General features: G+C 37.1%; 1 protein-coding gene across 1 annotated transcript in view; it reads right to left on the bottom strand.

Moving 5' to 3' along the window:
• Positions 1-9,677: 9,677 nt before the first annotated feature.
• The window catches only part of LOC106882945 (zinc finger protein 91), a 29,026-nt gene continuing 26,185 nt past the window's right edge, over positions 9,678-12,518 (bottom strand). The window contains exon 4 of the mRNA XM_052977443.1: positions 9,678-11,613. Within this exon, the coding sequence (XP_052833403.1) occupies positions 10,437-11,613 (1,177 nt within the window). The 3' untranslated portion in view covers positions 9,678-10,436. The remainder of the gene's footprint in view (positions 11,614-12,518) is intronic.

The following is a 12,518-nucleotide window of genomic DNA, read 5'->3' as shown; positions in this document are numbered from 1 at the left end:
AATTGTCAAAGTGTAGTACAATGGTTTTGCTATGGAATGGTGAAACTATTTTTTCATTTTCTGAAAAAAACGTCTTGAACTTATGACACTTTTGCATTATAGCAGTGATATATATATATATATATATATATATATATATGTCAAATTTTGCCACAAGGGCAACCATTTTGGGGGGAGGAGATGAATTGATTACATTGACTCCAGTGTACAACTGGTACTTATTTAATTGACCATGAAAGGTTGAAAGGCAAAGTCAACCTTTAGCAGACTTTATATTACAATACAATGAGTATATAGAGATAAATTATCCAGGCAAGTACTGTAAGCGCTCACAGGTATAGTCAGGGTTCCAGATAACTACATCACGTAGTAAATTCACTTTGAACCACTCTTGTAATAAGAACATGAATGAAAATGCATAGCAGAATATTCTGGGTTGAATATGCAACTGCACTTACTCAATTCAATGGAAACATGTGTCAGTCATTTTAACTAAGTAATTATACTGTATAATTAATTGTTAAATTAAAAGAAAAATTTGAAGTTGTACCAATTTCTACATTCCTTGTAATTGTTTTGGTTATATATATATGCACTCAATTTTGTAAATAAGCCCTCTGTAAGATTAATTTGCTCTCTTAAGTCTGATGTAGGTAGAATTACAAAGCAAATGACTGATACAATTATCCCTACACTCAAAGAAAATCTCACTTAAATTGTGAACTAATAGTGCTGAAGTAATTAGATCATTTCTAACTATTAATGATGGTGGTGCAATGGCCCGGTGGTTAGGGCAGCGGACTCCCGGTCATAGGATCGCGGTTTCGATTCCCAGACCGGGCGTTGTGAGTGTTTATTGAGCGAAAACACCTAAAAGCTCCACGAGACTCCAGCAGGGGATGGTGGCGAACCCTGATGTACTCTTTCACCACAACTTTCTCTCATTCTTACTTCCTGTTTCTGCTGTGCCTGTAATTTAAAGGGTCAGCCTTGTCACACTGTGTCACGCTGAATATCCCCGAGAACTACGTTAAGGGTACACGTGTCTGTGGAGTGCTCAGCCATTTGCATGTTAATTTCACGAGCAGGCTGTTCCGTTGATCAGATCAACTGGAACCCCCAACGTCGTAAGCGACGGAGTGCCAACAACTATTAATGATAAGGCAGATGTTATATTTCTGTAGTTTGATATTGATAGCTATTACACTGGTCAACACATATTTTCTGGCACAAGGTTTATCAATTGTTTTTGGCTAATTTTAGGGTGCTGAATCCAAATCTGGCATCGGATTTTGTCTATCATGTCTGATTTTTGAGATACAAAATCTTTTACTTTTGCTAGAAACAGCTCATTAACATATTGAGATTCAATTTTTAATAGACAATATGTCTGTTTTTTAATCTAATAAATCAAAACACAAGGTTGTGGGAGTAAATGCACATTAGCATGTAAGAATTAAGCTTGGTTACAACAAAATATGAATTTTAAAAATCTCTATTTATTGTGATCATTCATTCTGATCAACATATTACTGCAAGAACTTCCTCGTTTTTGATGATGTCTTGTGCACAGCTTCTGAAACGTCTCTCCTCATGCTCGAACAGTAATCTACCATCATGTTTGAGTCCTATCAGCCTTGGCAGCATTCTTCCATTACTTTTACATCTTGATGAAAGCATCCACCTTGTTCTTCATTAACATCACTCAGCTTCTCTGGAAACTCACCCAAGTGACTGTGTAAGCTGTGTAATTTAATGCTCATTCTACATTCAAGTACTTGCAAATACAAGAGCAGCTTCTCCATAATCTCTTGACAGTGGTCAGCTTTCCTATTCCCAAGGAAATTCCACACAACATCAGAGAAGGCATTCCAAGCTCTAGCCTCCACTGCATTCATTGTTGTAAAAACTGTGGGTCCCTGAGGAGTGTTCTAATTTGAAGTCCATCAAATATTCCTGCCTTCTTCTCATCACTGAGACTGGGAAAGGTTGTACATATACATCTGAAGCAGTCGCCACTGTGATCAAGAGCTTTGATGAATTGCTTCATCACACCAAGTTTCAACACAGGTTTTGTTTTGGTTTCCAAGTGTTACTCTAAAGTAAGCAAGATACACCTTGATAAAGTCATTAATGTTGTACCTTTGAGCTAGCAGAGTGAAGTATCCACAGATGTAACAGAAGATATTGGGGTCATTACAAGATCACAGTTTCCGTTCACACCTAAAAAGAAAGGGCTTTAAAGCAAAACTATTATTCAAAATTAGCATGACAATTAAGCTAAAATTCCTGCAAATAGTCGTGTAAAGTTGACTCTTGGTATGCTTCAGGTAAATAAAGGTATATACTGATGGAACAAAAATGTGATGTGACAGAGCAAATCTGAGTTTTATGAATCAACACCCAAAAATTAGTCTAAAACAGCTCGTATTTTCTTTATTCCAGAAAATAAGTTTTATTTTGTTGACCAGTGATATTTTTCCATCTCCCCTATATTTCTAAACAAAGCACTCCTATTTTCTGTGGGAAACTACATATATATATGTGTGTGTGATAGGTTTCTCTCAGTTTTCATCTCCCAAATTGACTCACAAGGCTCTGGTTAGCCTAGGGCTAAAGTAGATTCCCAAGGTGTTGCATTCTGGGGCTGAACCTGAAACCACATGCTTAGGAAGAAAGTTTTTTATCTGCATAACCATGCCTGCACCTTTGAATAATAGAGAGTAGGTGTTTAACTATGTAGTTTCTTACATAATGAAATTTGGCTTTGCTTATGCTGATCTAAATGCAGTTTATAGTTTATAGCTAACATACAAAATGATGACAGCCTTGATAATTTATTTCAGTAGATGCAAGTAGAATGCTGTCAGTATTCTGTGTAAGTCTTATTATTTACTGCAAGGATCTCAGTCAGATATTGATCAATGATCAAACCATACTGTATGTTAATACATGAGGACAGCCTAAGACAGCAAGCTGACAGAAGTTTAGTAGCATTTCATCTGTCTCTATGTTCTGAGTTCAAATCCACCATGGTTAACTTTGCCTTTCATCCTTTTGGGATCAATAAAATAAGTACCAGTTCAGCATTGGAGTTCCTGCCCCCAAAATTGCTGACCTTGTGCAAAAATCTGAAACCAATGTATGAAGATGGTCCCAGGAGTACATCAATGAATGTTTATTAAAGTTTCTTTTCCCTAAATTTGTCTCTGCAATTCAATAACTTTACTTCCAACTTCTATCAAATGAAAAATATTACCTATTTCTATGAAGAAACTCAGCCTAATCCTTATTGTGCTCTCTCACCATTATTTTCTCCCTCTGGAAAGTAATATAAACATCTGTCTCTTTTTCCTATAACCACCCTGGTGGAATTCCACATAAGTTTCCAACTACCAAATTCACTGACAAAGCAAGCATTGGTTGAGCGAGGGCTATAGTAGAAGATACTTACCCAAGATGCCATACAGTTAATCTGCACTTAAAAAGGTGGAGCTACCCAATCAACTATTCCATCCATGAGTTCACCAACTATTTGTCAGCCATTTTTGCTATATAACAGCCATGAGCAACAGTTCTAATCTATCATACGCAACTCTCTTTTACATAATCTTGAGACATGTTGTATCTCTACACAGTTATGTAAACTTTGTTTTGTTTCATGTGCATAATTTGAAATTTGTAACGCTTCACTGCATATAGTGTTGCTTCATGACTTTGAATTATCATAGCCACTTAGATCAGAACCAGGTTGACACATCTGGTGATACATTTTTGATAAAACTTTGTAAGTAGGATATTGGATTTTTGTTGTTTTTACACTATAACTGGCACTCCATCAGTTATGACGAGAGTTCCAGCTGATCCAATCGATAGAACAGCCTGCTCATGAAATTAATGTGCAAGTGGCTGAGCACTCCACAGAAACACGTACCCTTAACATAGTCCTCAGGGAGTTTCAGTGTGACACAGAATGGGACAAGGCTGGCCCTTTGAATTATAATTCATTTTTGCTAACTGAGTGGACTGGAGCAATGAGAAATAAAGTGTCTTGCTGAAGGACACAACGCATTGCCTGGGAATAGAACACATGACCTTAGGATCACAAGCTGAATACCCTAACCACAAAGCCATGAGCCTTTCACTGTATCATGCTCTGAAAATACTGAACTGATGAATATGGATCCAAATTTCATCATTTAACATAAACTTTTCCATGGTTACATGAGTCACATGGAACTTTTTGAAGCAGATTTTCTGTGCCTTGTTGCCTTTCCTGCTCTCCTGTTTCCAAGCAAAGATAATTCAAAGTCATGAAACAACACTACATGCAGTAAAGAATAACAAATTTCAAATTATGCCCATGGAACAAAGCAAAGTTTACATAAATGTGTTTAGATAAACATTTTAACATAGCTTGACATGTTTTTTTTTTTTTAACAAAAGACTGAAAACAATCATCTTGTATGTCGATGATGCTCATTTACAAGTATCAAGTGATGTCTAGAAAAGGACACGCACACATGAGTAACAACCAGCATCATGCTAAACACTGGGAGACTTGATGAAGTGGACACCTGCAAGTACCTAGGATCAAGTTTGACCAAAGATGGCAGATCTCAAAGGGAGATAACAACAAGACTCAGCTTAGCCTCTGCTGTCATGACAAAGCTGAACAACATATAGAAAAGCAACATTAGTTTTCCAACAAGACCCTGATGACTTCGATCCTTCCAGCTAACATGGAGTGAAGAATCTAGGCTTTAAGTACAAGTGTATCAGAAGGTTGCTACACATCCCACACACAGAGCACAAAACAAACAGCTTTGTTGGGCAGCAAGTCAACAAATCCACCAACAGAGAGGAACCACTCCTTGCACAGGTAAAAAGATGAAAGCTTGCCTGGTATGATCGTGTATCCTGCCACAACTCCCTGTCCAAAACCATTCTTTAGAGCATGGTTGAGGAAGTGTGAAAGAGAAGTATATATATATATATATATATATATATATATATATATATATATATATACATATATATATATATATAGTTTTAGGGAAAAGAACCATTTTAATTTTTAATAAATTGATTTTAATTGAGTTTTTTTTTCACCTGTAATTTTGTATTTTATCCCTAATATTATTATATATATATATATATGTATGTATGTATATGAATACATATATGTATGTGTATACATGTGTGTGTGTGTGTCTTTGTCAGCTGCTATTGCTTGATTATTCCTCTTGGTTTGTTCACATCTTCCCATAACTTAGCGCTTCAACAAGAGACCAAAAGAACAATAACCAGACTTAAAAATAAGTACTGGAGCCAATTTGTTCAACTAAACCATTCAAAGTGGTTCTCCTGCCCTCCGGTAACTGAAACTAAAAGATGAAAAGATCACATCTTCTAAGCACTATTCTTGTGTTACATGCTAGTGGACAGGCCTTCTGTAGCAGTACATGCCACCAATCAGTTTGCTTGTTATCTCCTCTATGAAATACAGTATCTTTAATCCTTTAGCATTCAGCTTATTCTGTGAAATATTATACTTATTTATACCTGATATCTCTTATACCCAGTTTTTCTCATAACTCATTTATACATTAGGTTTTATGTACACATTTACACATGCATCAGAGCATGCTGGCTTCATTTCCTTACAGATTTCACACGTTTGTTGCACTCAAGGTCCACATGTTAACGCCATGCAACATCAGTCATACAATTTGTCCTGCACTGTGAAATGAAAAAAACCTTTGTTGCCAGCAGAGGTAGTAGCTGCAACCTGTTCTTATTTGGCTTACAACACTTTCTGAACAACCACTGTCCATGTTAATCATTTTCTTATCTGGCTACTATCCTTTCTGAACAACCACCTCCCCTGAAAAATCAAAAGTATCATCAACTTCCAGTGAGCCATCCAGGTACTTATAAGATTCTATTTTTGGTGTACTTCTAGTACATATTGCTCCACTGCATCTGCCGCAATGCATGTTCACCTGTGATTCAACTACATTACATGTATCATTGCTTACATTGAGTACAGTATATGGAACTTGTAACTGCTCCTTTTTTTTTTTTTTTTTGGCACATCAAGCAGGGCCACTTCACTGTTGATATTAGGGCCTTACAGGATTAACTGTGGAAGCGCAATGGCCCAGTAGTTAGGGCAGCGGACTCCTGGTCATAGGATTGCGGTTTCGATTCCCAGACCGGGCATTGTGAGTGTTTATTGAGCGAAAGCACCTAAAGCTCCATGAGGCTCCGGCAGCGGATGGTGGCGAACCCTGCTGTACTCTTTCACCACAACTTTCTCTCACTCTTACTTCCTGTTTCTATTGAGCCTGTAATTCAAAGGGCCAGCCTTGTCAAACTGTGTCACGCTGAATATCCCCGAGAACTACGTTAAGGGTACACGTGTCTGTGGAGTGCTCAGCCACTTGCATCTTAATTTCATGAGCAGGCTTTTCCATTGATCAGATCAACTGGAACCCTCAACGTTGTACCAACAACAGGTTTAACCATTGATAAGATCTTTGTATGTTGGGCCTTACTGATGAGATAACAAGGGACAGGGAGATGTAGTGAAGATGCATCAAGCTATGTAAAATCGGTCTTCCACACATACAGGTTTGTTCTTTTAGGGCCAATGCTCACTTAAAAAGCACTTATGCCAGTGCTGCGTAAACGCACCTGTGCCGGTGGCACGTAAAGAAACACCTGGCCCACTCTGTTAAGTGGTTGGTATTAGGAAGGGCATCCAGCCATAGAAACTATGCTACAATAGACAGTTGGACTCTGGACAGCTCCCTGCTGGCCAGCTTCATGTCAAATCATCCAACCCATACCAGCATGGAAAGAGGGATGATGATGATGATGATAATACACAATTCTTCTGTAACATGATATATTGTGATATAAGACACAACACTGGTATTGTCAGGGAAATGTCTTTGATCCTTATCAACATCATTTTAATGTTCATTTTTCCATTCTCACATGGAATGGACTGAATTTTTCTGCAGCTGAATGCCCTTCCTGTCACCAAACCTCACTTGTTTCCAAATAAGGTAATACTTCCCCCATGACCAGACATGTTTACACAAAAGACTGGAAAGAAAGAATACAGCTGCATGATGGTGACACTCATTTACAACTATCACGCAAAGCCACAATCATAACACATACAGATACACATAAAAGCTTCTCTCAGTTTCCATCTGCCAGATTTACTCACAATACTTTGGTAGAAGGCACTTGCTCAAGATGCTATGCAAGGAGACTGAATCCTAAATCCAGTGGTTAGGAAGCAAACTTACAACACAACCACACCTGCTCAACATGCAGAAAAATAGGTATAGATTTCAAATGCCATATCCAGATTCGATGATCCAAAATCAGTATATAGTAAAAATAAGTCAGCAAACTGGCAGAATCATTAGCACATTGGCAAAATGCTGAGGGATATTTTGTCCATCTTTACACTCTGAGTTCAAATTCTGCCAAGGTAGACTTTGCCTTTCATCCTTTTGGGGTTGATAAAATAAATATCAGTTAAGCACTGGGGTTGATTTACCCCAAAATTGCTGACTTTGTGCCAAAATTTGAAACCAATATATAGTAAGAATGTGAAGTAATATATGATGATGTAGCATGTATATTTATTAGTTGATTCACTTTGTTGTTACTCAGTTCCATGTCATGTGCATTAAATCAGACAATTCAAGTTAGTACAACACTGGTTTAGCTAACTCGCATTCATCATGTCAGGAGCAGTCTTAATGACTTCAGTTGACATACATTAGATCTGTAACAATATGGAGGAAAGTTTGTATTTTGATAAGCAGAAAGGATGATGATGTATCAGTGATAACTACCCTGCATTATTGATTTGGGTCCAACAAAGACTTGAGCTTGTGTGCCTCAATGACTCTGAGAGCTATGCCAGCAGAATACAAGCTCCTGGCAGAGTTTCCCATGCTGTACAGGTCAAACGATAGAGTTCAGACGAATACAGGCCACTTTTTCCCAGAGGTTTGTGTAGGGCTAACACCCTTACCTAGAAAAAAATAAGTTATAGAAGTATCGATGACAATTCAAAACCAACAAGACTTGGGAGAGGAAGGCCTCCTCTCAGGGAAACAAATATCTGAAGCAGAAGTGAGGATGGAACCCACAAGGAGGTGGATGAGAGGCTGAAAAAGCAAGGATCCAACTGGGAGAGAAGGAAAGAGAACCCAGAGTCAAGAAATTAGAGAAAAGTCGATGGCCTATGTTATATGGGGAGCAAAGGGCTTAAGTAAGTATTGATCTGAGTGTCCAGACATTGCAGGCTATGCAGATCCTGTAGGTTCTTCAAAAGAAATGGAGAAGTGATATTCAATGATAGCAGAGACAATATCTCAAATCTTGTATGGTTATTCAGTGATATTGCAGGTTGTTTAAGGATCTAGCTTTTTGGTGAAGGTCCAAGTTTCAGCAATGTATAACTAAACTATCATAGAGACAAACAACCTAATTTTCAATGTACATGAAACAAAACAAAAACAACAACAAAAGAATTAAATGCTTTCATTATTTAATTCTTTTGTTGTTTTTTTTGCCAAGAGAAATGTTCGTTGCCAGTGCCGCTGGACTGGCTCCTGTGCGGGTGGCACATAAAATACACCATTTTGAGCGTGGCCGTTGCCAGTACCGCCTGACTGGCCTTCGTGCTGGTGGCACCTAAAAGCACACACTACACTCTCTGAGTGGTTGGTGTTAGGAAAGGCATCCAGCTGTAGAAATTCTGCCAAATCAGATTGGAGCCTGGTGTAGCCATCTGGTTCACCAGTCCTCAGTCAAATCGTCCAACCCATGCTAGCATGGAAAGCGGACGTTAAACGATGATGATGATGATGATGCTACCTTAGAACTCCAAATTTCATGCATTTTGTGACAAGCTCTCCAAGCAAGTGCTTTCCATACAGCAAAGTCCTTTTCATTGCTTTCCATCCAAGTACCAACGTACTTGAAGGTAGTAACTTCCTTGCAAAGAGGTGGTTTGGTTGCTTGGGATTTTGACTGAATGTGGACAACTTGCGTCAGGACAGTGGAATGGCAAATGTTGACAAATTAAGAACATGATGGAGGACATGCTCGTGTGAAATCATTGAAGTGTCCAGAAGAACGGCCAAACTGAACTAACTTGAGGATCTAGAATTTCTTAGTCAAGCATAATCAAGAATTTTCAACCTAGTTAGTGTATGGACTTCCTACTGTTATAAGGATACAAGGCGATCTCATTAGCTCCAGAGCCACAATAAAATATACCTGGTGTAATCTGTAAAATGGTTGGAAAGCAGAGAAAATGTAAAGTAGAAAGGCCTCTTTACTCTTTTACAAAGACAAGACAGCTCTACTGGTTGTGCCATGATAATAGACACCTAATATAATCTGCTAAGTGGTTGGTAACTGGAAAAGCATCTAGCCATAGAAACCAAATCAAAATGCATATGCAAGATGTTGTCCTGCAGTCTGTCAAGCAAGACCATAAATCTGAATAGGAACCGACTTGGAATGTGACAACCTGCCAACATGGAAAGCAAATGCAAAATGATGATGAACTAGAACATATACAAGATAGACACACATTCTACTTCTTCTTTTTTTTTAATAATATGATAAGATACTTTCAGGTTTTTTGTATTTATTCATAATATTTGTACAACATTATCAGTGATATATGAGAATAGATTTTCAGTTATTCACTCACAATGTCAAACCAGGATAATTTTGTCTCTTTCTGCAAATATTTTAGATGGAATATGTATTTGAGTATTCTGGAAGAAAATCTTTATTAAAAATATCAAGATAGCAATTTACCTCACCAACACAGATATAGTTGTAGGCATATAAAATATAGTTTGGGGAAGTTAACAGTTACCTCTACTTTTCTGTGTGTAAATGTTTATGGTTTTATATATTCTTTCATAGAAAGAACTTTGACAAAAATGCTGTATCCAGGTTTAAAATAGGTATGCCATATCCCTGTGAAGAAAACTGAATGGATTGGTATGACTTCAGCTCCAAAATTCTACCTTGGAAAAGGAACCATAGTGAATATATTTAGAGTTACTGGTAATGCCACAAGGTTACCCTTCCATCAGCAGAGAAAATGGGCTTAATCCTTTAGCATTCAGATTATCCTGTCAAATGTAATGCCTACTTATTCACATTGTTTTCAATTGATCATACATTATCTTGTAGTTCTGAGATTTCCATGATGTGATTGCTTATTTTTAGGACATTGTGGAATAGGTATGAGAGACTGCATCCAGCTGGTTTGAACATAAAACAGCTAGAATATTTAGGCTGGATATAGCTGGTTTGAATGCTAAAGGGTTAAAACGTTTGTTACTGTGTTGTAATCAACTCTGACACTGATGCAGTTACACTCCTGTATGACTAACTACATGTGTAGTTAAGTTACTTTTTTGAGAGAATGACTTACCACAGATATCACACTGATACGGTTTCTCTCCTGTATGGATACGTATGTGTTTAGTCAAATCATCACTTCGAGCGAATGCTTTACTACAGATATCACACTGAAATGGCTTTTTTCCTGTATGAAGACGTTTATGCCTAGTCAGGTCACTACTTCCAGAAAATGATTTACCACAGACATCACAACGATATAGTTTCTCTCCTGTGTGAATACGTTTATGTTTTGTTAAGTCACTATTTACAAAGAATGATTTATCACAGACATCACAACGATATAGTTTCTCTCCTGTATGAATAGATTTGTGTTTAGTTAAGTCACTACTTCTAGAGAATGGTTTACTACAAATATCACACTGATATGGCTTCTCTCCTGTATGAATACGTTTATGTTTATTCAAATCACTACTTCTAGTGAAAGATTTACCACAGACATCACAGTGGTATGGCTTTTCCCCTGTATGAATGCGCTTGTGCTTAGCTAAGTTATTACTTCCAGTGAATGACTTACCACAGACATCACAATGATATGGCTTCTCCCCTGTATGAATACGTTTGTGTATACTCAAGTCATTACTTTGTGAAAATAATTTATCACAAACATCGCAGTGATACAGTTTCTCTCCTGTATGAGTACGCTTATGTTTAGTTAAGTTACTACTTCCTGAGAATGATTTATCACAGATATCACAGTGATATGGCTTTTCACCTGTGTGTATACGTTTATGCGTAATTAAATTACAAGCTTTGGAGAATGATTTATCACAGACCTCACAGTGATATGGCTTCTCCCCTGTATGAATGCATTTGTGAGTAGCCAGTTTCTCACTCTGAGAGAATGATTTACCACAGACATCACACTGATATGGTTTCACTTCTGTATGAATGTGTTTGTGTTTGATTAAGTGTTGATTTAGAGAGAAGGATTTACCACATGTATCACACTGATATGGTTTCTCACCAGTATGTATATGCTTATGTTTAGTTAAGTCACTACTTCCAGAAAATGATTTTTCACATATGTCACAATGATAAGGTCTCTCACCTGTATGAATGCGTTTGTGCTTAGTTAAAACACCATTCTGAGAAAAATATTTCCCACAGACATCACAATGATATGGCCTCTCTCCTGTGTGAATACGCAGGTGAGTGGTAAGGTTACTTTTTTGGGAGAATGATTTTTCACAGATATCACAGTAGTGTGATGATTTTCTTACTTCACTTTGCATCTTTTCAAGAGAAATCAATTCTGGAAATTCACACATTTTCTGAATAATTTTCTTTTCTCACTCCAGTATAAGGCTATTTTTCTGGTTTTTGTTTCGTTAGTTTACTCTTTATAAACAATTTCACTGCTATATTTTCATTAACTGTGATCTCAACTGATATTTGAAGATGCTGGAAACTCTTTGGAAAATCAAATGCAAAATCATCTGATACAGATATTTCACACAGCAATGAAGAAATATTTCACAATAAGTTACTAGACATTTGTATAAACAGGATCACAAGAGCTCTGTATAACATTTTCTTTTTTTTAGTTTTTAGAAGATGATAATTATTGATGATGTATCTATGTAGAGAATTCTTACATGCCAAAGTTTTCTGATAATCTGAAATAACACAGAAACAATAGTATAAAATATTGAAAATACTTAAAATGCAGAATCAACAGCAAAAAAATTTACATTTATATTCAGTTACACTGTAGAGAGCCAACACAAGACCATTTAGCAAATCATCGCAGGATGAGTATTAAAACTGGCAGGTCACATACTCTTGCTGCCAGAATAATGCCCTTCTAAAACAGCTTTCAAAAGGGAAAGAGTGGAAGAGCAGACACCACTTGGCATAGAACATTCATAACTAACACAAAGACAGGGCAATATCACATAGCTGGATGCACAGTAAACTGCAGCCAACAAAAACCAGTGGCATCAACTTGCTGTCCAATGTGCTCAAGAGTACAAGAGAAACACTTAAAACTCAAACAACTGAACGTTACATTTTAATTTGTCATTTAAATT

Source organism: Octopus bimaculoides, chromosome 28 (genome assembly GCF_001194135.2).
Source record: "Octopus bimaculoides isolate UCB-OBI-ISO-001 chromosome 28, ASM119413v2, whole genome shotgun sequence".
Classification (NCBI taxonomy): domain Eukaryota; kingdom Metazoa; phylum Mollusca; class Cephalopoda; order Octopoda; family Octopodidae; genus Octopus; species Octopus bimaculoides.
This window is presented reverse-complemented; position numbering and strand designations above follow the sequence as displayed.